Source organism: Drosophila guanche, unplaced genomic scaffold (assembly GCF_900245975.1).
Source record: "Drosophila guanche unplaced genomic scaffold, DGUA_6, whole genome shotgun sequence".
Taxonomy (NCBI): Eukaryota; Metazoa; Arthropoda; class Insecta; order Diptera; family Drosophilidae; genus Drosophila; species Drosophila guanche.
Genome location: NW_022995748.1, coordinates 1,042,685 through 1,069,340, shown reverse-complemented (window position 1 = coordinate 1,069,340; position 26,656 = coordinate 1,042,685). Strand labels below are relative to the sequence as shown.

Here is a 26,656-nt window from a genome sequence, read left to right as displayed (position 1 = left end):
AAACGAGTGGAGCGGTATGTATATGTAGCCCGGTTTGCGTCATTGAAGTTGATGCCCCAAGTCGCCCCACCACGCTCCCGGAGTGTCCACCAACCGCAACCAACCATCTCTACATATATTTTTCCGCTGTCTGTTTGTGTGTAGAGAGTTCATTAATGGGCAGAGGAAACACTTAATTGAAGTAAGACACGTCAGTTGACATCCTCAATTAGTTGCAAGTAATTTACGTGTGTGTCAGGCCAAAGCCAAATGGCCTAATGGCTTACAGAGCAAAACTTACACACCAGAAGATACCCACACTTATATCTCACCTACCAGAGAGTCGTCACACCTTGACCACAAGTAAAGAAAATCTCTCGAGTGGCTGACTGGCTGGCTGGCTGGCTGGCTGGCTGGCTGGTTGCATCTTCCCCTGGTACTTGCAGCATCTCTTTTTTTCTGGTTAGACTTGTGCTTGTGGCAACCTAGTGACCCACAAAGGTGGCTGCGGCGGCGGCATTGCCAGCGGCTTTATACCGTTAGACAACTGCAACATTGTGGCAACATGGCCAGAAATAGAGAGACAGTGCCCACAACTCCAACTGCAGGCAAATAATTCAAATGCTGAAGTCTGAGCTTGCTTTTGCGCTTGCATGCTGCAAAAATCGTTTGGAAAATGTAAATGTAAATTTTTGCCATTGCTCTTTGGTTTGGTTTGGTTTGGGTTCGGTTCGGTTAGGTTCTGTTCGTTTGCTTGTTGCAACAATCCATAATGCTAATGAAGAAGTTGTCATGGAGCTATCCATCTGTGTGTTGCCTAACGGTGACTGCCTGGCTGGCTGGCTGGGTGCGTCTGCTCTGCTCTCCTCTCGTTTATTGACTATTGCCAAATTGATTTCATCTGTGATCTGTGCCGGCAAGCAAGGCGCGCATTGCCTTTGACTTTGCCGGCAGCAGCAAGCAAGGGGACCATATCCCGGACTTGGCAATCAAATTCGATTCCGAGCACCTCTTTAAACTGAGACTGAAACTGAAGCTGATGCGGCGGCACTAGGACTGACTACTCTTTGGCAAATTCTTACTGCCTGATCGTTTCCCCTCGATTGTACATTCGATCGCCTTCTCCGCAAGCCTCTTTCATCTTTTCGGTCAGTCTCAGCCGCGTCGTCAGTGGCAACAAAGTTCAATCGCGATAAGCTCTGGCTACAAAGTCAGCGGAATGAAACAGCTTTCAATGGGATTGTTTCTGTTTCTTTCTTTCCTTCGTTACTGTCTGGTGTTTCCCTGTTGCCTCGAATACCCTGCAGTCATAAAAGCTATCAGCTGAAAAAGGGCATATCAGCAGCGATCGGATGAATGTAACAGCCAAATTGAGTGACTGTTCGGTCATTAAATGAGCCGACAATTTTTTGGTTGGGTGCACCAGGAAGATTGCATTTCAAATGTCAACTTTGAACTGAACCGAAGTCGATCATTACAGAAAGTTGTTGGTGCCTTAACTGATCTTCAAAAAAGGTAAGCCTGATATATGGAGAGGAATTTGCAGAAGGAAATAATATATAACAAATGTTTAAGGGCCTGTAAAGAAGAGTCTAAGTAGTCCATCTAAAATACATAGATTGTGTAGAAAAATATAGAAAGTCGCTCTTAAAATATTCTAAATATAATTATCCATATTTTCATATACCATTAAGATCCTAGCACTAAAGATATTCCACTATGATCTCATGCACGAAAGGGTAGGGTAGGGATACTCCATTATTACTTATTATTGTTTTTATAAGCCGATCAGAATTCACCAAATGTTAAACAAAAATCACATCATTATTTGGATTAATCTCTCAAGTTGTAGTTTGAGTGCCGCCAATACCTGAGCCATGATGTCATTACATTTGATGGAAGTTCTTCCAGCAGAGCAGAGCAAATCGAATCGGCTAGAATGTTGTAGAGTATCTTAGAGTTCAGATCTGTTTTAAGTATCTGCTGCTATTTCAGATGAGGTTTTATTTGGTTTTTTGTTTGTTTTGCGAAGGCACTCGAGGCGCAAAGACTCCACCACACACGACCAAGACCAAGATGATGATGGGTGATGATGACGGCTCGTTGGACCGACTGTCTGCCAGTGGATGAACAGGCATAAATTTAACGATAGGCACCGCGAAGTGCTTCACCATTTATAATTAACCGACAAAATTCTAGAGCAATCAATGGACAAGACAAGCCATAGCCCAAAGACAAGTGAAATCTGAAGAATAGTACGAATTAATTATCATCTTTGTTTCGCCCCAAGAGTGTATGTGCAAAAAGATTAAACCGAAAGCCCCCCACAGAAATGATGGAAAAGATCTCTGCACAAGTGGCACACAGCGCACAGTCTCTCTCTCTCTCTTGCTGTATTTCAGCAATTCGGAATCGTATTAATTTTATTTCTCTGATTGTTTCGCTTCACAGCGAATGTGCGAGTGTGCGTGTGACCTGTTAATTATGGTTGAGTAAAAACGGTCAACGTTTACAGTGAATACTCCTATCTGTGGCCACACCATGTCCATGTCCATGTCTTGGTTTCTCTTGGAGTTGGGTTGGTGGGAAGGAAAGTTTGCAGTGTCCAATTGGACTTGTGGTATTCGCTAACCACCATGAGGCCAACATCATTCAGGTTCTTAAGTTATTGGGTTTGCTAACGGTGCTGCCCAATCCAATCATTAAATGCCAGACATTTGGAAAAGTTGTTGCACAGCGTAATGGCACTTTCCAATTGTTTAAAGTTACACCAAAATATTTAGAATAATATTTAAGCTTTCATTTATTATTTTACTTCTGCCTCATAAATATCCCAATTGATTTTTTAACGATTTTCTGCCTTCGTACTTCTGTTGCTCCTTCTTGCCTGCTCTTTTCTGCCTACTCACAGGGTAGCCTTGGGTATTCAACTAAATAAACTATTAACTGATTAAAATCAAAGGAAGCTAGGAAACCCAAACTAGCAATCAAGCGGCAATTGCCACAGTCTCTACTAAATTAGTGAACGCCTCTCCATTTAGAGAACAGTCCAGTCCAGAGTCTAGTGCCAAGTGTCTGGAAGAGTGCAGATCGAAGAGCGTAGAGCGTATAGCGTAGAGCGGACCTTTCAATTTCATTTAAACGACGATGGACAAACAAAGAGCAACAGCAATTAGGTCTAGACGGGAGCAGACCGCAGCAGCAGCATGGACCAGCCATGGGCTGCCATCAATCAGAGCCAAAAGTAATCGCATTTAAGTTTGGTATTGTTTTCTGGAGATGGTCCAACATATACACGATAGTTTGAGAGAAGCTCAAGAGCCTTCCCTTTTTGCAGTGCATACAACTCGCCCCCGTGTGTGTTCGTTCGGTGCTCACAAAAATAATAAAGAATAAATAATCACGCGGCCATCTCTAGATGTTGTAACTCACCTTGCCATAGCTGTTCAGTGGTCCATTTATCCAGCGATCTGCCTCCAAACGTCCACTAAACAGAGCTCCAGTATTGGGATCGATGCGTTGCCATTCACGCACCTCACGCTGGAATGGGGAACGGGAGCCGGTGCTCCCAGCCCCCACCAGCCCACCATTGCCATGGGACTGGGCTGCTGCTGCTGCTGCCTGCAGATGATGATGATGATGATGGCTCTGACTGTGATTGTTTGTTGTAGCCACTTCCATGTTGCTGCTGCTATAGCTCTGGTTGTTCCTCGGGAGCTACTGTTGTGCGCTTTTAATTTGCACGCTCGATGCGCTCGAGCTGCTTTTCGGTTTTCTTCAGGGTTTATTTTTATTTTTCTTTTAGCTGCTGCTGTTGCTGCTCGGGTCTCTTTCTCTGGAGGATTTGGAGGCGGAGATGCCTCTGTTACTTGCACAGCTTCTTTGTTCTGGTTGCTTCGCCTATTTTAAATTATTATTTATTGTTATTATGCTACCGTCTACAGTCTACCGTCCAAGGGGTTCTAGGGTCGCTCTACTGCGATCGTTCGCGTTTCGTTTTGGCTAAATTAATGGCAACTTTAATTTATTATCATAATAATAATTTTCTAGCTATTCTAGGCCCTGGCCACTGCTACTGTGTGTGCACGTGGCACACACACACACAAAATAACTTCCCGCACGCCCTCAAACTATAATTTTCTTGGCTTTTCCTTTTGCACGCTTTGCTGGTTATTTGCCTCTCTTTTGATTTTTATTGCTTTCACGGTCTAATTTGAGGCTTTTCTATGAGGCTGTGACTGCTGACTGCTGGCTGGAATGACAAGAGCAGAGTTGAAAGAAATTTTGTTAGTTAATTATCTCTGGCAAAAGTGAGAAAATGTATACAGATATGGGATATATGTATAAGAGTAGTTTGTAGTTTTTTGTTGTTGTTATTTTCTAGGCGGAAGCAAAAGTGCTTTGAACTGACTCCCTCCTCAATCCTCCAGTCGGACGCGTCGTGCAGATTTCTAATTAAATTTTGCGGCCAACGTCCAGCGGATATGGAAAGAGTCAGAGACACAGCGGCAGCGGCTCTTAGATTCTTTGATTGTCTCTGTCTCTGTCTCTGTCTCTGCCTCTCTCCCTCTCGCTGTCAGCGGATGTCACAGTCTATTTCCGCCTCAGAGCTCGGGGCGCTCAGCACATCTCGGACATGTGTGTCCACTTGTAGCTCTTGTATCTCTATTTTTTATGTTTTTGCTTAGCTTTAATTTAATTTGTTGTTTCGCTATTATTTCAGGTAGTCAGGTGGAGGATAGTCCCCGTACGCGTGTCGCCTGATGACACTCACATCATTTGTAATTGTCCAAATTGTGAAAGAACTTCATTTACCATATTTATATTTTTTTGTGTTGGATGAACAGTGGTTGAGAGTTCAGACTTGTCAGTTCAGCTGAACAACTAAAATAAATCTTCAAAATGTGAAGTTGTGTCATTTTCAAGGCTCTGGTTTCCCTGTTACACCCATTAAAGCTGTCAAAACAAGTGTTGAACAGCATTAACACTGAAACCTCACAGAAAAAGGTCTGATTTTCAGCACAGACACATCGGATGCAGTGCGCCCAAGAGTGAGAGAGAGCCAAAGGCATTTGAGTGCATATTTTATGCTGTGGCTGTTGCTGTAGCTGTGGCCCACCGCTAAATAGTAACTGTTACTAAGTTTCCACTGCCTGCACTCCTCTCCTTCCCGCTTTGCTTTGCTTTGCTTTAGTTAGCCTGGCTGCTCAGGCATTAATTTCCTCATGTGCTATGCTGTGTTGTTGTGGCCGGCAGGGAAATGGAAAACCCGTTTTCGCCGTTGAACTTGCACTCGTTTTGGTTTTTGGTTTTGGTGAATACGTTGAATCTTTTAGCACTTTGCCTAGAAATAAACACCCCGCCTCGTAGTCTCGTTTTTGTTTTTTGGAATTTTTTCTGTGGCACGCAGGCGTACTCCACATTCACAAATTGGTTGTTCGTATTTTGGACACGTTTTGCCGGTTTCTTCTTTAACTTTTTCCTGCAGTGTGTGCGCTAGTTGATTGTGTTAATTAAAATTTAATTAAGCGTAATTTTGTATAATAAAGCGTTGGCATAAATTTAATGCTACGCCGGGAAGCCACTCGGGCGAAAGGGAGCCGCGTCCGATTTGCCAATTTATTTTTTGTTTTTCCTATCGTTTGATTTATTTGGTGTAGTTTGTGGCCAAAAGGTTGCGCTGATTGCACATGGAAGAAAACGAATGGGAATGCATTAGACTTTTGCGAAGGAATTCGGGGGAATTAATTCAAAGATCTGTAAGATATATTTGCAAGTCACAGAAGAATTTAATTGATGCAAAAATCCAGTTCGTTGTCCAATTCTTTCGTTTTCGGAATTATTTTTTATAATTATCCAACTTTTAAGTATTTTTAAATCCTATAAAACTCATGTGTATTCTAGTTTTAATAATTGAAAGTCATTGTTTATAATTATTTAATAATTTAAATATCATATTTGTCTTTTGCGATACCATTTAAAAATTTTAATATATATTTTTTTTTGTCCAGAAAAAATTGGTTTAGAGTACTTTGAGTATATATTTGGGGTATAAAAAAAAAAATTATATATCTTAGTCCTTCCAGAGACATCTAATGAAAGATTTTAGATGCAAGTATGTTTATGGAAGAACTTGGCTATTTGAAAGTAATTTTTTGTGTTACATTTCCAAGTCAAGTTCTAGCCACAGCTTCAACTACGAATAGCAAGGCGAAAATAACCACAGAGAAAAAATGGTTTTCAAACTGAGTCGCTCAAGTCCACTGTGGTGGCTATGTAGCGGTACCCAAGACACTTCACCGAAGGTCAGTGTAATTATTATGATTATTTCTTTACGGTGTTTCTGTCACCCAACCGCATTAAGGAAATATCAACACAACTGCTCGAAATAGTTTTTTTGCCACAATAATTGCCCAAAGCGAAAGTCGTTTTGTATGGAGAGGTTTCTGCGGTTGGTTCGGTATCGATTTCCAGTCATTTCCATATCAATCGGATGCGTAATTTGACAGAAATTGTTGCCTCAAACTATTGTACAGTCCGAGTGTTTCTATGTAGGTTAATCCCTCATTTGTATACCCGGTACTCGAAGAGTAAATAGGGTATATTGTGTTTGTGCACAAAGTGGATGTATGTAAGACGCGTAAGGAGCGTCTCACACGCGTCCCTTCTCGTTTTAACTACCTTTACAATTTCCACATTTTGTCTAAGCATTTCCCGATCGAGTTTAGTGACAGAAAACTTTTCTGGGACACTTTCTTTAATTTGAATTCAAGCCAGCACTCCAGCAGCGCATCTTATTCATCTCCCACCCTTTTTACTGACAATTAGTCAAATGCAAAGGGAGCGAACATTTCAGATCTATAGATCTCAAAGCGAACGGAGAATGTACCAAAAATGTGAAATCACCCTACTCTGATTTAGACGGCTTGTCGGAATTCCAGAGATGGATAGTCAAAGTGCTCGACACAATAAATGTGCATCCGATTTGCAAGTAGGAGAGCGAGTCTTAAGCCACCAACACCAAGAACCCAATTGCCTTTTCTATTCACACATACAAAAAACAAAACGAGAGAGCCCAGTCTTGTGTTGTTTTAACAGTTACTTTGCTCTCTCGCTCTCAAACGAAATCCAAATAGAACCAAAAAAAAAACAGCGCATTATGATGGTTTCTGGATAATAAATATTAAATTTTTTTTCCTTTACAATTTCCGAACTTTTCTAAGCATTTTCCGATCGAGATCAAGTGAAGGAAATCTTTTCCGAGACGATTTATTTCATTTTGATTCAAGCCAGCACTCCAGCAGCGCATCTTCTTCTTCTCTTCCCTTTTTACTGACAATTACACAGTCAAATGCAAAGAGAGTTCCAAAAATGTGAAATCACCCATAATAAATGTGCATCCGATTTGCAAGTAGGAGAGCGAGTCATAAGCCACCAACACCAAGAATCCAATTGCCTTTCCTATTCACTCGTACAAAGCAAAAAGAACGACAGAGCTCAGTCTCGCGTGGTTTCGCCGTTACTTTGCTCTCTCGCTCTCACAAGAAAACCAAAGAGAACCATAAAGAAAAATATAACATAAAAAAAACAGCATATTGAACGTTTATTTAAAATAAATCATAAATTTAACTCCCTTTATATTTTCCAATCGATTTTCCGCTTACTTTGACATGAATCCATGCCAGCACTTCAGCAGCTCAACATTTTCTTATTCTTTCTCCTTTTGACTTCCTCATTAGCTAACTGTTAAGAGAGCAAACATTCCAAATCTCTACAGCGCAAATCCCATGCAATCTGTTTCAAAAACGTAGATTCACCCTACACTGCTCTGGTCGGCTTGCACAAAATCCCAGAGAGCACTAGGCCCAAGTGCACGTCTCAATATATGTGCAGTAGATTTTGAGTAGGGGAGCGCGGCCTAAGCCACCAACACCTACGCAGTTTACCTCTTTTGCATCTTCCTCATCCCTATCCCATTAGTCAAAAATCGGTCAGCGCGTTCGGTCCGGTAGGGATTTGGTCCGCGAAAAATCGGAAAAATCGGGAAAAATACGGGAAAATTCGGGAAACTAAACGGGAAAAGCTATCGTGCAGCTGTGAATTAATGTGCAGTGTACAACAACAAGTGTTTGATGGTGAAGTGTATTGAAATGGTTGAGCATTAAATGGGCAAAAAATGCGAGATCAATTGCGGAGAAGCACAGCGAGGCTAGAAGCAGATCGTCGCTGGAAGTATGCGGCAATATGTGAAAGTGAAGTGTGTGTTAGTGAAGTGAAATAAAATGTGGTGCAATGGTTGAACATTTAGTGGACAAAAAATGCGAGATCATTTGCGAAATATGCGACAATATGTGAAAGTGAAGTGTGTGTTAGTGAAGTGCAGTGAAATATGGTGATATGGTTGAGCATTTAATGGCCAAAAAATGCGAGATCAAATGCGGAGGAGCACAACGAGGCTAAACGGCAATATGTGAAAGTGAAGTGTTAAAAGTGAATTATTTTGCGTACAAATGTATGTACGTACATAGAGCAAGAATGTTCTAAATTTGCACCAAGGGCTTGCAATGTGTGTGTGTGAAAATATGCCAAAAAAGGCGCTAAGTTTTCCCCTCCCTTTACCATGCAATCATATTAAAGCGCAAGAAAAAAGAAGAGGCGCAAAAAGCAAAGAGCGAGTGTCTGCGCTCTCATTTCAAGTGTCTCATAATAGGGTGAGGCAACCCAATTCGTGCTAGTCTGTCTCTCTCTCGTTGAGTGTGTGCGTACGAACTTCCGTCCCAATGCCTCACCCTAAATTAATGTGCCCAAAATCTGTGCTCTTATTAGAATCTCTCGCTCGATCCCGTTGCATTTATTTCGTTTCGTTCGTTTCGTCGTATTGTCGCGGGCGTTACGTATGCATGTGTGTGAAGAGGACAATAAGTGCTTCATGACACATGCGAAAAGAAGAAGCGCAATGAGGAAAAGAAGAATGTAAAAGGCAAGTGAAAATGGATTATTTATGTTTGCTTTACAGTTTATACTTTTTTTTCGCAAATGCTCGTATATTTGTCTCAGTGACGATCATTTTTTCCTTTAGCTATTTTATTTTTGTTTATTACCGTACCCTATGGCTTTACACTCTCGAAATTAACCAAAAACAATTCTCCTTACACTTGCACCTCTCGATAAGTGAGTGTGGGTGCGCGCAAAGGTAGTTTTTATTAACGTGATTAAATTGGCTTTCATCCTCCTATTCCCTGGATCTCTTTGCATAATTTATAAACCCGGTACTCGAAGAGTAATTAGGGTATATTGTATTTGTGCACACAGTGGATATATGTAACGCACAGAAGTAAACGTTTCCGATCCCGTAAAGTTTGGTTTTGCATTACATTTTTTTCGACTTCCCCCACAGCAATGATTGATTTGCCATTTGTTTAAAAATAGTTCAAAATGTGTGGGTGCACAAAAAAAATACAAACCAAACATATGTACATACATACCACGGTACCAGTACCATGTCTATTTATACGCATAAGTCCAAAAAAAGACCGAAAGGCAACAATGGTAGTGTGTATGCAAAGCAGTGGGGGTGTCATATTGGCATTGAACGTGCGTTACGTTACACGACTAAAAATATTCCACATAAATACAGCAATATGTACCAAACATTACACACCAACATTTATTGTATTTTATTTAACACTTTTACGTATTTGCAACGCGTGCGCAGAGCACACCACGAAAATCGTGCAACAATTGACCGATATGCAAATTTGATTCAGAGACAGACTTTAAGACAATTTGCATAATTGGCCCGCATTCGCGTGTGTTTTTCGAGTGTTCTAATTTGAATTTGATTTGTGTGCGACACCGAAACAGAAGCAACAGCAACAGCGGCAGCACGCTCCAAATCCAAGTCCAAGAGTTGGACAGCAAGTGTGAATGAACACCAGCGATAAATTGGGATCTTAACGTATTACATTGCGTTACAAAACTGTATGGGCAGCTGTCGAGTGTCGAATTTCAATGCTTGGATATGGTTTGACTGAAGCAGAAGGAGGTGAAATATTAAATTGGATGCCATTTGGGATTAAAATTTGTGGATTCTTAATTTTAATGATGCCTGCCATAAGGAAAACTTATGTGCAAAAGTTAAGAAATTCCTTTAACTGGACGAAAATTTGCCATTTTCCAGAAAATACTTCAATTAGAATTGCTGAATCTGGTTACAAGTTTTATTAAAGTTTTTAACTGTCAACATTTTGGACAGTTCTTTGGTTATAAATTTGCACACTTAATTGTAATTCCTTTCAGTTAATTGTAATTCTTTTTTCATATTAATTCAATTTATGGTTTTCCTTGTTCTGGTCTTTCCATAATAATTATCTCTCTTTTTTATCTCGCTTCAAACCTTTCAACATTAATCTTTAACCTTATGATTTGTGTGTGTGTTGTGTGTCTCAATCTCTTTTGATGTAGTTGGCTTAATTTTTCAACAGAAATAATCTATTTTGTTTGCTTTATTTTTGCTACAATTCAATTATGAAAATATATCGGGGGAACAAAATCATTTATTCATTGCCGCCACAATTGAGCGGGTACGCCTCTAAATGTCTTTTGATATATCAAACTATATATATGTGTCTATATTTATCTGTCTACATATGATGGAAACCACAATTGAGGCCGGCTTCCGTCATTTTATACTAGGGCTGGGCCTTTGAATTGGTTTCTGTTGGGGTTCTTTTGTTTGCAGCTTGGAATATAATTCATTTTTAATCTAATTTTGTTGGTACAAATATTACTTGAAGAGTGTATGAAGTGTACGTACGAGTAACTCGCTTAGCAACTATTATTAGTCACACGCAAAAGTAATCTTTTCATCTGTCTACGACTTCCGTGTAAGACAAAGAGAGACAAAAGGGGTGGTGGAGATAGGCAAATACGCAAATCGTTTAATTATATACTTTGTGGAAAACAAATCTTATAACGAGACTTGTTGATCAGCACCCGCACTTTTGCTTGTCCCGTGGGCGTTTTGGCCCGTTTCGTTTAATTAGGCAAATGAGCCAATTGTCGTGTAATCGAGTTGACATTTGAACAGAATAGAAATTTATGGTTTGTAATTTATTTGTACAACTAAATGGCTCCTTCGAGCATTTCACTCATTTTACACAATTACATAAATATAGCTTGGGGCAGACCTGGGCCAAAAGCAGCGACAGGTTCCAACCTCTAAGCCATTCACACTCTGCCCACGGAACAGGTAATCGTTGCTTGTTATTGCTGTTGGTTGTCTCAGACATATCATATGGATATAAGTATATGCCATAATGATAGAGATACTCGTACTCGCATGTACTCGTAGTTACTTGTTCCGTCCAATGAAAATTGTAATTTTATGATTTCCTGCTGACGCCCACCAGCACCATCACCACCACCGCCACAAACACCGCGACAGACACATCGCATCGCATCGCGATTTTCCGCTAGCTGCACCCATTGCGTATGGCGATGCGTATGCGTAATATGCAATTTGGCACCCGTCTTGTGTAATCTGGGAAAAATTTGAAAGTTAATCTTGCGAAAGATGCCATCTCTGTTATGCGAAACAAAATTTTTTAAAATTTATTTACATTTGAAATATAATTTTTTGACTGTTACTTTTAACACTTGCACTTGTGCCTTTGGCCAGTTTAAATATTTGCCTATGCGATTAGCATGGCAAGCCAATCAACTTGAAACAATTTTTTTGACTATTTGACTTAACAATTTGATGTTGTGAAATGGTACTGTAGGTTGACATAGTCATGCTTTTGTTTCTGCCCAAAGAGAAACTTTCAACTGAGAATTGCTTGAAGGCATACCGATACTCAATCAGCATTCTTTCGGCTTTCACTTTTTGGCGAAATAAATTCAATTATGACTCATTTATCTCTCACTTTTACTCTTTTGTCTGGCAGTGTGGACTAAAACTTAGTTAATATCATAAATCCACCAACGAAGCCAGCTAAATTGAGTTGCAATTTTCAGACAGACAGACAGACAAAGTTTGCCACAAAAATACGCCCTCACAGCGGTTTGGCACGGAAAGTGAAACAAACCAATAAATAAAGCCAACATCTCGGGTTTATCAGACTTGAAAAATCAAGCCGCAAAATGTACACGCTCGTACATGCCTTCCCTGGCCTTCCCTTTTCCCACTCCAATGCCCAATTCCAGCCCCCAACTCCCACATGCATTTTCAAGCTTCAATGTGACAAAATAAATGAGCCGTTTGGCAATGCGAACGGACAGAGAGACCGACACAAAATACAAAAAAAAAGAGAAACAACAAAATCAGGAACTGCATATTAAATGAAGCGTAACGAAAGAAAAACGAGCACAGGAAAGAGGTTGCCACACAGTGTGGCAGGGCTGACTGCCTGTTGCCTGCTGCCTGCTGGCTGTAGGGCTTAAAGTTAATTACAAGCGACGCCTACAAGGGAAGTCACTGGATGGCTGGCTGTGTGGCCCACCCCGACTTGTGGGTCTCCATTTCTTGTCGCTTGGTCGCTTTGTTCGAAAGTGAAATATGAGCTGTAAACATGTATGTATTATTTTGTTTACTGCATTTTTCATGGCTTTTTACTTGGACCGAAGCATCATTTCCACAATGTTTATCAATTTAACACTTTTACTTTTTTGGCCAGGCAGATAGACGACTTTTTGCATTACAGAAATTATCATTTACATAATAATTTGGAGCTGATTTGCTGATTCATTTCCAGCTAATCTTCAGCATTTGAAGACACTAAACAAGCGGGTGAGCGCGCATTTGTCGTTCGGTTTTGGGTCTTTAATTGGTCTGCGGAAAAACATGCAAAAAGTTTCGCGATAGATGGAAACAATGAAAAGACTTGCCTCAATTTACATACGAACTTGGCGATGGCGTTGCTGATGGACTCCCCCCATAAACTGGCATGGGAGGTGTGCGAATTTTGTTGGCAGTCTAAGACAGATCGATGGCTGGGATTTACATAAATGGAATTGATTATGGTTAAAGGCTCAGGCGCAGGCGTAACACCCACGGTACTCTGAGAATTTTAATTGACAGATGGAGAGAGATGCTGCTTTCTTGCTGCATGGGAAGCTTCTACTTTCTCACCTAATTTACATCCATTTAGTACAGCTATAGCGTGTACAACTACTCTCGAGAGTTTCTAATTTCATTTTGCCCAAAAACAGAACTTTCATTGTTCAATTTCCGACACCAATTGTGTCGCTTCAATATCATTACAGCTAAATTATATGCCCGAGTAAAGTATCCACGATCTAAAGTACCAAAACTGAACGTTGAAATTCCGTGAGGAGAAACAACTTTCACCCCAAAACAGCTGGCAGCTGGCCTGCCACCAATTGCTGTGATTCCAATTGCTTGCTGGCTGCTGTGCTGTGTGAAATCTCTGACATTTCTTTTGATTTCAGTTCACTTTATTTGCACCACCTTATGACACATTCTTCGTGTTGCTGTTTTTTTTTGCTGCTCAACTGTCAATGGCAGTGGCATCGGCAATGCCAGTGGCACCTTTGCCAGCAACAATGGTGCTCGGATCAAAAAGCAAAAGCGAAAAGTACTTTGGCAGAAAGCAGAGTAGAATGGCAGCAGTGGCCGTAATTATATGCACACTATAGGAAGGCGCTCGAAAGTCGTTTGAGAAGAAAGTTAGAAGATTTGTCAGCCGTGACAATAGCAGAGTACTGGGACAATGAGAACACAAACAAATTTAACACATTATTCAAGTGTTCTATGAGGGGCAGCAGTCAGGGAAACCCTTTCAGCGTGTCCCCTTTTTTTGCTGAATTAATTTCATGCAACAGAAGCAGTTTATGGCCTATTAGATATGCAAATTGAACACGATTTGCAATCAGCCTTATCACATAAATTATTTAACAAGTTGCCGCTTGGCCGCTTAGTCGCTGGTCGTCGCTGTTGCTGTTGTTGTTCTTTCTGCTTAATTTGGCTTAACCTAAGCAGAGAGTCCCCCCTCCGCCCATCGTTCTGCTTTGTTTTGGCTTGTCATTGCCATACATAGGATGTACAACAGAGCGAACCAATCCAATGTTATCGCCCCATACGAAGCGAACCTTTTCTGATATTTGTTGTTAATAAATTCCGAGTACTCGGATGGCACATTGGAGTACGTCATTGAACTTGACTTTGAAGGCGTTCCACTTTATAATACCATGTTTAGCTTTAGATCTTCAGACCCCCAACACTCTACCCATACTATACTATACCCATCCTCGTCAACTGACACTCTCGACGTCAGTCGAGAAACGCATTCGCATTCGCATTCACAGTCAGAGTCACATCTGTTGAGTTTGCTATTGTAGGTTGGCCAGCTGGAAACCAGTTTCAGTTCAGTTCAGTTTCTCAAGAGTCGACCCAACTCTGATGGTCACTCACAGCAGCTCGTTGCTTCGTTGAAAATTAAAGTTAATTTTTGTAGCCCATTCCTCTGTTCATCGTCCAGTGTGGGGGCGTCAGACAGAACCCCTTCCCCCTGCCACTGCCACTGCCACTGCCTGGCTCTCGCCCTCATGGATACTCACTCGCATCAATATGCTAATTAAAACTGGAAACTGGAAATCATCTACAGACACAGCACAGGCTACAAATGTGGTTTTGTCATGAAATTTCCCCCTTCTGCGCGTCCATTGAGTCACAAATAATTTTTGTTCTTTATTCTACAGAGGGCAGAGGGTATGTGGATTTTTATCGAATGTTTGCTAACAGCTGAAGTAAAGCTGTGTATTCTCTTCTGCTACAGAAAGGTCTAATTGCTTATCATATACAAAACTAAAATGCAAATATAATTGCTAAAAGAATAAGTAAACAAATTCGGTGCCTGCAGCTCACTCTTAAAGGGTATCCAAAGGTTCGGCCTTAATGCCTTAACTTCCTCTTTGGCGTTTTACAACTTTCTTGTTCCCATTTCAACAAGTTTGTTGCTCAAGTCTTTTGTTGTTTTTCACTTACTCATTCGAGAATTGCTGCAAAATCTTCTGCTGCTCAGAAAAAACGGAATGACTTGTTGGAAACAACAACAAAAAAATGATTATGATTTGCCGTTAGTATTTTTGGGTGAAATTACACAACTTAACGGTTAATTTCGTGTTTTTTTTATTTTTTGTGTGTAATTTCGGTTTTGTTTGTCTGCACAAAATAACGAAACAAACCAGCGCAAAAGGGCATTTAATGAAAGAAAAACAGCAACAGAAAAACCGAAAGGGGGAAAAATAAAAGAGACAAAAACGGTCTGGCAATTCGTCAGTCTGACAGCCTTTTGACAGCTGGAATTCATTTTTGTTTCTAAGTGAATTTCGCTTCGCTCTTTGTTCATTCTTTGTCTTGGCCAAAATGCAAAAACAAAAATTTCAATTTTCATTATTTATTTATTTTACGTTTTTGGTTGTTTCACAGTTGCATGCGGAAATAATGACCGAAGATAATCGATGACAGCTTCATTCGTACGTTAAGAAATACTTGGAGCTTTAAACAGAACCCACTCAAGTATATTTCAAAAGAAGAAGCCGCTTCGAATGATATATTACAAGGAGGTAGCAACACAAATAATGTTTTTTCTGTTTTGACACTCCAAATGCAACCGGACTTCAAATTAAAATAAATAAAGTTTGAGACTTTCTGGCTATTTCAATGAATTAGCTTTCCGTTGCATCGATTCTTCCTTGAACTTTCTCAATCCAATTAAATTATCTCCGCAGATAAGTAAATTGGTTCCGGCTTTTATTCAATTTGTAATCTTCTGCACAGACCACCATGAGCAGCTCTCGACTTATTAGATCATTAAGCCGGTTCAATGGCTAGCTGCGATTTCATTCTCTACTTTTCTTTCTTTTGGCTAATTTCCATATTGATTGTCCGCACTCTGTGTGTTTTTTTTCTCTCTTTGCAAATTCTCCGTTAAGTCATGAAGCGTTGACCCGCAGAACACGTTTGTGAGTGTGTGTTGTGGCGCTGTGCCATCGGTTTGTGGGATCTCTGCGATTTGAGTAAGGTTAGGCTGTGGCTGGACAGAGTTCCCCGTAATGTCTGATGTGATTCTGATGGATGTCAGTCATTGAACGAAAGCTTAAGATCAGATTTCCAAAGAGTTCTATTGTTAATCCCTTCTGGCGTGGGCGATGACAAATTTTTGGTTTTCGGGGCACACACGTGTGCAGAAAGATCAAACGAATAAGGTTTATTTTTTATTCCATTTTGTAAATGTCGCCATATTGCGTCATTTGGATCATTCGGCATGGGTTGCCACACGCTCTGGCCATAAAACTGCAGTTTATGGTTTGCTGTCTGGGGGTCCCACAACTGGCGGAAAAAACCATAACAAGGAACTGGCAACTGGTCAAAAAATTACACATAAACAATACTCGGAAATTGCACGTCTTTAACGCTTTTTACAGATACAAATCTGTCTAGGTTCTGTGGCTGTGATATGATGGTTCTTATTTGATAGAATTTTGTGGTTCTTCGACCTTTTGTGGACCAATACGTACAACGGCAGACAATGCAATGCAAGACACATACCAAATAGATTGTGATTCAGCCATTTGATTAGCGCTGACACTTTGCCCATAAATAACCAAGTAAAACATGTGCCCCCAAAGGCAGCCACAGAGCCGCAGCGCTGCAGAACAACAGCAAAAGAGTCAGAACCAAAGACCAAAGAGGAGTCGAATGCGCCCCTGACACGCAAAAGTACTTAACAATGACCAAAGTGTACTTAAAAGGCTAAAAATGGTCAATACTACACAACTACGATGTGGTACGTACAACGCGACAAACTTGAAATGGCAGAAAACAGACAGCAGAAGCAGCCAGCAGCTAAAGTCTAACTAACAAGCTCTCCAGCCTTTTGGCCAGAAGACAAAAGGATGCCTCCTGCCTTCAGTCTGCTTAGAACAGCCAACAGCAACAGCAACAGCAGGAAATAAGCTGCGCAGCTCCTTTTAGAGCTAACCAAGGCCTTAAACAAACAGCCATTGGGACTACGACCAGAACCGGGAGGACCGGGATCCCTCCTCCTCGCGCATCCGCTAAGAATCGCTGCAAAGGCAGATTCTATAGAACAGCCATGGAGCATCCAGCATCCTAAGTGCTGCAGCTTGTTAGGGCCTAAACTCTCCAGCTACAGCTACAGCTCCAGCTCTGTCCGTCTCTGTCTCGCTGTGTGAGAAATCATTTCAAGGTGTCTTTTGGAATGCCCATTGTATTCAAGCGATAACGATGGGTATATCGGTTTTGAGGCTAACCGGAACTAAAGGAAGAAATGTAGAAAGTCCAAGAAGAAATCATACTTACAAATTTGAACAAATTTAAAGCTCAAAGTTTTCTCTAATTTGTTCCTTAATATATTTAAAATGAACAGCCTCAAAGATAGCCTTGCTGCCCACCTACAGGGCATTTTTATGTCCAAACTCTTAGCTCTATCATTTCCAATGATTTTTCCTTTATTTGTTGCTTTTTGCTGCTGTTCCTTTGGTGGCTGTCTTTAAAAATAGTTTATCGCCCGATCGCGCATTTATTTCGTTTGTCTCTGTCGAAGTGTTGCCCCAAACCCCACCAGAGCCCCCAGAGCCCCTACCTCCTGTCCTGCTCTATGCTGTACGAGTATGCCTCAAAGTTAATGCTGTCAAGATAGCAGAAAGGAAATCAATGCAGCAGCAGCAGCAGCAGCTTGTTTGCCGGGCCTCCTAAGGGCCTCCACTCCACTCGACTCCATTCCTCTCCCACCCGTACGCGAGTCGCGCTCAATCTGTCCGTCTTTGTGTGAGTTACATGATAAATGCAATGCAATGCAATAACAACCTTAACATCTGCAAAGGGGGGCGGAACGGGGATTGTACCAACAGCTGTGCCAGTAACAAAACCAACAAAATGTCCAAGAAACAGGAAATGAAATTTGTGCGAAACCTCCGCCTCCTCCTTCATGCCTTGGACCTTTTGTGTGTGTTGGGAGAGGGAACAAAATATTCTAAATTGCTGATTAACACGGACGGCAGTCAGCGTGAGGGCTTAGTCATTGCCAATGCGTTCAAAGTAATACTTTCGGATTTTCCGACTCCATTCGCAACATAATGAGATGGTTGCCGCAACAATTGTGGGGCACCAGACCCAGTCCGAATGCAAATATGGCAACTGTCGATGACTGGGGACTTTTAACTGCATGTTGGACAGCAATCAATGTTTTTGGGAGTACTTATTGAATTTAAGGGGATAAAAAATCCTACAAAAGATTTTATTCTGGTAAGACAACTATAAATGCAAATTTAAACATGGAATTTGTACACTTTGGCAACGAAAACCCTATCTGGAAATCTCTACTACTGCTTGACACCCAATTTGCGAAACCTTTCCCATAGAAAATTGATATCTTTGATTGGGGCTTTCGCTTTGGTCGATTTATTACCTGAAATAACACTCAATCACACAGCGCATTGGGGTCTAAGTAGAGCGCAGGCATAACCGATATTTCGAGCCCCAACTTAATGACTTTCAAAATGTTCACTCTCTGCAGTCTATGGAGACAGAGGCAGCGACGACCCCCCGCGGTTGTGTGTTGTTTCTTTTAAACAATTAAATCATAAAGCGCTGAAAATAATTATGACAAATGGCAGAGCAGAGCGAAAACTTTTCATTTCAACAGAGCAAAAGAGCCGAAGAGCCACAGAGCCGAAGAGCCGCCGAGTCAGACCAGTAAAAATATAGACACAAAATGAGAGCAATAATCAATAATCGATACAAAAGTAAGTTGTTAAGGAAAAGTGAGCAGCGAAACGGAAAAGTGAAAGCCGCACAGCAATACAGAGAATAAAGTTGAAAAAGTTTAAGGAAATTATCGTTGAAATTGTGTGGCTGTGTGTCTGTGTGCCACAAGATATTTTATCTATTTGAAAACATATATTTTGTAGTTCCGCATTTGGTTATTGAGTAACCAAAGAAAACAACAAACTGCAGTAAAAGCCGTATTAAAGCAGTAAAAGCCAATCCCGCATCACCCACCTGCTGCTGTGCAGCCCTGCCCCCGACTAAATAGAGTCATAAATAATATTATGGATAGAGAGATAGAGAGTTGCTCATAGTATTCCCTCCAGCTGCAAAAAAAAAAACTCAATTAATTTTCAAGGCCAGCGCCACAGCAAATAAACCGAAAATTTCAAAATTGTTTATTTCCTCACCCAGTTATCGCACCTCAATAGTCGGGCAAACAAAAGCCATTTCTGTCTTTAATTCTAGGTCAGCCCGACACAACCGACACAAATTTACATATCGCGCCATATAAACACTGTTATATAATTCGCCCCCCAATTAGCCCACATTATTATGTTTCAACTTGAACCTTTTCTAACTTGGCCAAAAGTAAACCACTTCTGAGGAAATTTAGCTATCAAAAAACGCTCAAGACAGCGCTCCAAAAATAATACAAAATAAACGCACTGAAATGCTGGGCGTTTTCCTGTTACAGCAGCAGCAGAAAATTGATTTCACTTAAATAAATGTTAAGGTCAAGTTTAAATGGTTGTGGTTAATGGGTCTAGGCCAAAATGAACAGGAAGAGGTAAATTTAATGAAAATATTTTAGGCATTATGAAGAATTCTCTTTAATGCAGAGCTGCTTCTTGTTCTACCATTTAAAGTTATCAATAAATCTAAGAATAAATACAAATTATAAAGGATTTTTTCCATCTTTCATTTAATTTTTATCTTCATCTCTTGCTTAAGTCTTTGTGGCATTCTCACATAATGTTAATTAAATTTTCTTTTAATGCCGAATGCATGCCAACGATAAATTATATTTGATTCTTTAATGCTGCGCGTGCTGCATGCAATTTGTTAGTTTTTAGTGCCCATTTTTAGTTTCAGTGCCCAATTAATCATAGAGTTTGGCAAATAATAACATTTGCTAGAAGCCAACAAACGGATGGGACTTGGACACTATTCTTGCTGATTTATGCACAGTGCTTATGGCTAATTAAAACATTGATTGTTAGCAACAAAAAAAGGTAATTAATTGAACAGTCATTGCTGAACGATGGCCGACTGGATGTGGGTTAGCAGGTGGAAAAGCGCCTGATATCTACAGGCAGAGAGGCAGTGTTTTCATTTTAGAAATCGTGTAAAAGTTAATTGCCAGCGGCGGACCAATCGAAGTTAATTGAAAAAAAATACAGTAGCTACTGGCCATCAATTTACACGAACCGATGGCAGAAAGTGCAAGTGGAAAAATGTGTGAGAAAAAATATAATGGAAATCATGTGGAAATGAAAAACAAAGCGATCCCATTACTGCGACTATTGCGACGGGCCTTGGCTATCGTTTTGATTTGCATTTGAGAGACAAATAAAATCCCGTTTATAAGTATCTGTTTCACATTGTACAACAATTTTCATTGCCATTGCACAAAACATTTTGCAAGCCAATCAACTCAAGAGCGTGAAAAACATTCACAAAATATTGGCGTGGAAAAAATATGAAATAAAATATATATAAAATAATTGCTCGCCTCCCCCCATGGGATAAGCAGCGAAGAAACAAATTAAAACCATGAAAAACGAGTCATAAAGAGGAATACCGAATACCAACTAAAACCAAGACCTCAACAACAACAACAACAACAACAGAAAATGTTACAAATTTTCTAGGCTTTTTTTTTGTAGTTGGCGGGGCGGTCTGAAATTGCGCAGTCAAAGACCTTCATGCTCGTAATTGGCAGCAGCATACTTAAGCCCAGGCCCCAAAAAAATACAAAAAAAAGAGCGAAAGACGAGAGCCAAAGGTGACTTCCCCTTTGCCGCAGAACAGCCGAATTTCGTGAACATAATTTATGCAAGCTGCAAAAACAGAGACAGAGGACAGGCGACAGGAGTCAGGACTGAACTGAACTGAACCCTTAGCTGCTAATGAGATTTCATACGGCTTCCATGCACCCATTCGTTCGCGGTAAACTCGTACATATGATAGGCAGCAGCAGCAGAAGTTAGCCCCTGATCAGTCTGTTCCCCAAAACCAAAGCAAAATCTCAGACAAGACAATGGCCAGAGTTTGATGTCCGAGAAATGGCATGCAATGAGTGATTTTTATAGGGTATACGAGGGGTAAATGGAGTAGTAATGGAACAGAACAAGTAACAAGCAAAGGAATTTGCGTAGATGCATCGAATAGTTCTCACTGTAATTTATAGTTTTTTATTATTATTTATTTTTAGATTCCATTTTTTCTACCTTTCTTTTCTCTATGGCAAAATTCTTCACAGGGTATCGACATGGTGTATGATCTGTTGCTTTAATTTTTTGCAGCTCTCTTTATTGCCATTGTAATTGTTAGCAATTATTACAATTCGCAAGTAACTTTTTGGCATAGGCCTTTGCTTTGGTTACGGCCCAGCGGGTGGCAGCGGATGGCGGATGGCAGTTGCCAGTTGCCAGTTGGACTTTGGCAGGCGGTTGTCTTTCCCTCAGGTCCTCTATGCCTGGATTTTCTCCACATTAACAGATTTTTTTATTTTGTTGCCTGTTGGTTGGCTTCATGGAATGACGTCAATAAACACATTTTGTGCTTTTTGTTTGCTGTCATTTGGCTTTGGGTTTCTGGTTTTTAGTTGAAGTTTGTGTGGCATTTTATATTTGCTCTTTTTTTTATGACACGCCGCCGCGTCGCGTTGATAATTGTCATTTGGCATTGCCAGAGTTGTCATCAATCCTGAGCACCGCGCGATCGTGGTCGGACGACCGTAAACTATAAGTTTTTGTGTGACTTTCGGTAAGCGGCTTTGATTTGTTGGTTCAATGACACAGACACAGTGGTTGTTTGGGGTGCCTGGATTTGATAGCTCATTTAAATTGAAACACTGGGATGGGGGCACACTCTTCGGCTGACAGCTGACGAGTGCCGACATTTTGATATGCAAACACTTTCACCGTTTTTTGCCAGGATAAAGAGATTAATTATATGCATTCAATGGCAATGGCAATGGCAATGTTTCTGCAGTTTCTCGATCAAGTTTGTGTGCTAAGTCATTCGAATTTGATTTGCAAGAGAAACCAACATGTTTTATGGCTTTGTTTAAGAGGATTTTAAGATGAAGAACCTCTAACTCTGATGGGGCTTTAGTCAAGCTGAGAAAATACAACTTTAATCTGGCATTCAATGAACTTTTGATCAGACACAGCGTATAATCTATTCGATGATTCATCGCATCAAGCGTCTACAAGTAATAAACGCAATTTATTACATTTTAATACGCCCCTCGATGACGGAATAAAATGTAATCGGCAAATGTAAAGATTTGTCGGATTGTATTATTTTATGATCTGATTAAAGAGCCATCAAAATATCACTCAAAAGCTTTCAATAAATTGTATTGACATATCCGTGGCGTGGCGCCCTGCCCCACAGATAAACTAGATTCTCTCACAAATTATTTTATGACTCAAAATGAAATTTACATTTTGTATAAACCCAAAACAACGCCAACACCCACCACAGTCACAGTCAAAGTTACAGTCACAGCACAGCACAGTTACTCCCTGCAGTCTTTGGCCATTGTGCATATCGAATGAAGCCATTGAATGTTTAATTGCCAGCATTGGCCAACTCTTTAAGTGGCTGATATGCAGATGCATTCATTTTAGTGTTGAGGAATCTCTTGAACAAATTAGTGGAATTTTTCCTCATTTGCATATCTGCATGCAGCTCTGCTCTCCGAGTCAAAGACTTTTCGCAATGCGACCGAACAAAGAGCCTAATTGAAGGTAATTTAAATTGATTAAACATGTCTATAGGTTGGGCCCACCATCCACCATCCGACACCGTCTCCGTATCCGACTCCGACTCCGACTCCATTTTAGTATCTGTGTGGTTTCTGTTTTTTGTGGAGGTGTTTGTTTGCTGCACTTTTTGGCTGCTCTTTGATTTTGGCATTGTCTTGGCACAAACAAAAAAATTAAAAATAAAACAAGAAAAAGGCTGCTTGGCTCGGTACGGCTCGTGTGGGTCGTTTGGCAGTTGTGCTGATGATGGGTGGGTCACAGCCATCAACAGCACCACACGGGCACCACACTGTGTGGGGTGTTTTGTTAAGTATGGTAGCATGTTCTGAGGTGTTTATGGTTTAATTAGGCCTGCTGAATGATGAAAAATGAAAGGACCGAAACCAGATAACACTTGAATATTATTTAAATACCGAATACCAGTGGGATGTCTGCCAATCAGTTAACCTTCGGCTAAAATTCGCTGGAGAAGAGAAGCCTTTGGGTTGAGCTCATCGTAGCCTTGGCCCAGCCTAGAAATTGCTACCCGACAACCACTTATTCTATTAATCACAGTCCGACATCCTGTTCAGTCCCCAAAAACTTAATGCCAAATGATAAATATTTTGTTTTTGCGTTTCGAAATGCAAACAAATTGCAAATGGCCTGGCCAGAGTTCATTGGAAGAGCTTCGGCTTGGCTGCCTAGCAAAATGAATTATAAAGAATTATGCTTTTTCAGTTTTTGTTTTATTTTACCATCAGCCATAAAAGGCAAAGCTAAAAATTATGACTTTGAAACGTTTTCGGCATGGTATGGATTCGTTCTCCCTGTCCAGACAACACACAAATATTTTGACTCAATAATAGAAATAAATTTCAATTGTGCACAAAATAAAGTGCAAAAATATCATTATAAAAAAATCGTGTGAGAATACAAAACAAAATTCCAGCAAAAATATAATTTTGGTCAACATTAAAACATTTTTTGGGGATAAAAAGGGTGTGCAAAATGAAGTGTCTGATGCGATTTTGGCATACAAAATGAGAGAGTGAATATTTCAAAAATGAATGGAATTTCTTTTATGTATTTTATCTTTTCGATAATCCTTGAGGCATAAAAAAGCTCCAGCATATTCCTGGTGTTTACGCAGAGGGGAAACCAACCATCAGCGTAATTAAAAAGTATCTCGCTGTGGTGTTGAAATGGGTTTAATGTCAACCTACGGTTGCAGCCATGCCATGCCATGCCATGCCGTGCCGTGCCACAAGTTCTATCTCTCTGACATTCAGCTGCACACCGATAGAGGCTGACAAAAAGGCAGGCGCGTGCCCATAAATATATATGTACGAGTATATATAAGTATAACCAATATATATGTAAAGAAATCAAGTATTATCGCTGAGTTTTTTTGTTTGACGAGACGTGGTAATGCAATATGCCATAAGATTTGAGTTCCGCGCCCAGTTTGTGTTCGTTTCAATATCTTTCGGAGGTGACAATTGGGGCCAACACCTTTTCAGCTCCAAATGGTAATTTTCGCTAATGCATGCTACTGAGCCTCTAATGCGACATTTGTGGGCCTCGCAATCAAATAATTCGATATAGACATAAATCAGAGTGGAGCCTAGATACTTCCTCCGGGGAAATTTTATTGGAATTCAGTTCTAAAAGGAAGTAACAAATAAAAATATGGAGACAACTATCCGCATATGGAGTGTAAGACTGGACCTGGTTTGTGATCTGTGGTCTGGTGTCTGGACATTCTGATGACTAATGGGCAATCTGCGATGTGATCTGGCACTAGAATCATTGAACCTTTTATTAATGATTCATGGAATCGTGTTGGGTTTTTGTTTAACCAAAGAAATATAGGCCCTAATGAGCGCTGTGATGGAATAGTTCATATCACTCTGAATAATATGAAGATCCAAATAATTAACTGAGAGAAACAGCTTGAGGAGTCAGACAAAGAAAATATTCTTTTCCATTGTTATTGACTATAAAATGGAGCAAAGAGAAATGGGGTTTTTGCGAATCACAATTATGAGAATGATGGGAAAAGGTTTCAGCCAGATAAAAGAGAATGTAATTCTTTCTCTGTTGTGCGGGCCAATTCTACAGATTATACAGATCATTTTCAAGATATACATAATCTGCGGTAGTCAATGACCTCTGTAATCCCTATTTGTAATAACTAAAACGATTGCTTACGTTTACTTTAACCAGAAACTTCTGTTAAAATGTTTGATATTTGTTAGCTACTGATCTGAGACCTCGAACAGCTAATTAGCGGCACACTCAGCCATAATTTGATGCCAAATTTATTGCATCTCGAGTCTCGTTAAATTAACTTTAGTTTTAGTTTTAATTTCAGTTTTTTTTTCTGATATTATAAACCAATTTTTCGTGTTGATTTCTTCCCTAGAAAAAATCCAATCTCCAATCAGCGACAATTTCCATGCCAGTTACAATGGCTATACGTAAAGTAATAGACAATAATTTATTGCTCGATGCTGACAAACAAAATGTGTGCTTAAATAAATCAAAAAAAGACGAATTGCACCGTACCTGTCCGCGCTTTAGTGGAGCGTGTTGATATCTCTTTTTAGCATGGGTCCCAGTGTCCGTCCACTGAAGGCGTTTCAGCTTATATTTTATTTAACTTTATTTCATTATATTCTGGTCCGATGCAAAAAGCGTACGGCAGCAGCAGCAGCAGCAGCAGCAACAGAAGGCAACATCAATGTCGCTTGGCTGCTTTTTTGAATGTATTCACCAGCACTCACACACGCATTCAGCGACACAGACAAGGGGCTCAATGAATCAATGGCAATATTCGACAAAACGCGTGGTACAGGGGAGTTTTGTTGTTGTTTAATTTGGCTTCGATCTCAAAAAAGAAAAAACGCGTAGTCAGCTAAGCAATGGAAAAAAATTATTGAAAATATTTTATTATACATTTCAATGACTTTTTTCCCTGTACTGTGCTGTGTGGGCAAGTGGGCGATGTAGCAGGCCAGCCAACAGCTGTTGCCTGAAAGCCTCTGCGTTACGTTGCACTTGAGAGAGCATGCAACACGAGTCTAAGACTGAGTATTGTAACCTTTCCCTTTTCTTGGGTTTGGGCCTTTTATTTTATTTTCTTTTTCAGTGTCTCTCGGTGTCTTGTCTCTGATCTTTCACTTTCTTTGCAATTGTTTTGGATCTAATTCGGAACTTTTGCTGCTTAGTCTCTGAGACCGACTAAAATGAGTGCCGCCGTGCCTGCCTGCCTGCCTAGCTGCCTGGCTGCCTGGCTGCCTGGAGGGGTCTTGAGTTGCCTCCGTTTTGCATTTCACACTCAACGCTTGGCTTCACTTGAATTCGCGTCGGTTGGTCCGGGGGGCTCTCAGACATCAGTCACAACAATCTACAATTGTTTAATGTTTACTCTTGTTTTTGTGTTGTGTTCCCCTTTTTATGCTTTTGTTTTTTAATGTGTTTTAATATTGTATCTACTCGCGTATAAACACAGACACATCTGTACATATATACACAGTATGTACAAATATATTCTTTTAGACGAACTCGTTTTGGTGTGTGGTAGTTTACTTTTTGCTTGGGAGAACCGAACCGTTTGTCTCGCACGCCAACGCTATACTAAAAGAGTTTCGAGCTGTGGCCGTGCATTAAATAAGCCGCCGTCTGACACCTGGCTCTACCTTTAGCTTGGTCTGTGTCTGTGTCTGAGTCTGAGTCTGGCTTTGGCTCCGGCTTTGAGTCTGTGTCTGGGATGATGTCAGCGCTAGAGAGCCAGCAAGCAAATGACACAGAGAGAGAGAGAGAGAGAGAAAGAGTGTGCGAGAGCCACAAAGTTATGCCTTAAGAGCTTAAAGTTAAA

General features: G+C 40.5%; 1 protein-coding gene across 8 annotated transcripts in view; it reads right to left on the bottom strand.

Moving 5' to 3' along the window:
• The window catches only part of LOC117583861 (serine-rich adhesin for platelets), a 41,302-nt gene extending 14,927 nt beyond the window's left edge, over nucleotides 1-26,375 (bottom strand). The window contains exons 1-2 of one of the 8 annotated variants that reach the window (XM_034272482.1): nucleotides 25,345-26,375; nucleotides 3,412-4,231 (exon numbers count right to left, since the gene is read on the bottom strand). In XM_034272482.1, coding sequence (XP_034128373.1) covers nucleotides 3,412-3,660 — 249 coding nt within the window. In that variant the 5' untranslated portion in view covers nucleotides 3,661-4,231; nucleotides 25,345-26,375. Of the gene's footprint in view, nucleotides 1-3,411; nucleotides 4,232-5,071; nucleotides 5,104-25,344 lie in introns of those variants that run through there. The other 7 variants (XM_034272485.1, XM_034272488.1, XM_034272486.1 and 4 more) reach the window with 7 other exon arrangements.
• Nucleotides 26,376-26,656: the final 281 nt, after the last annotated feature.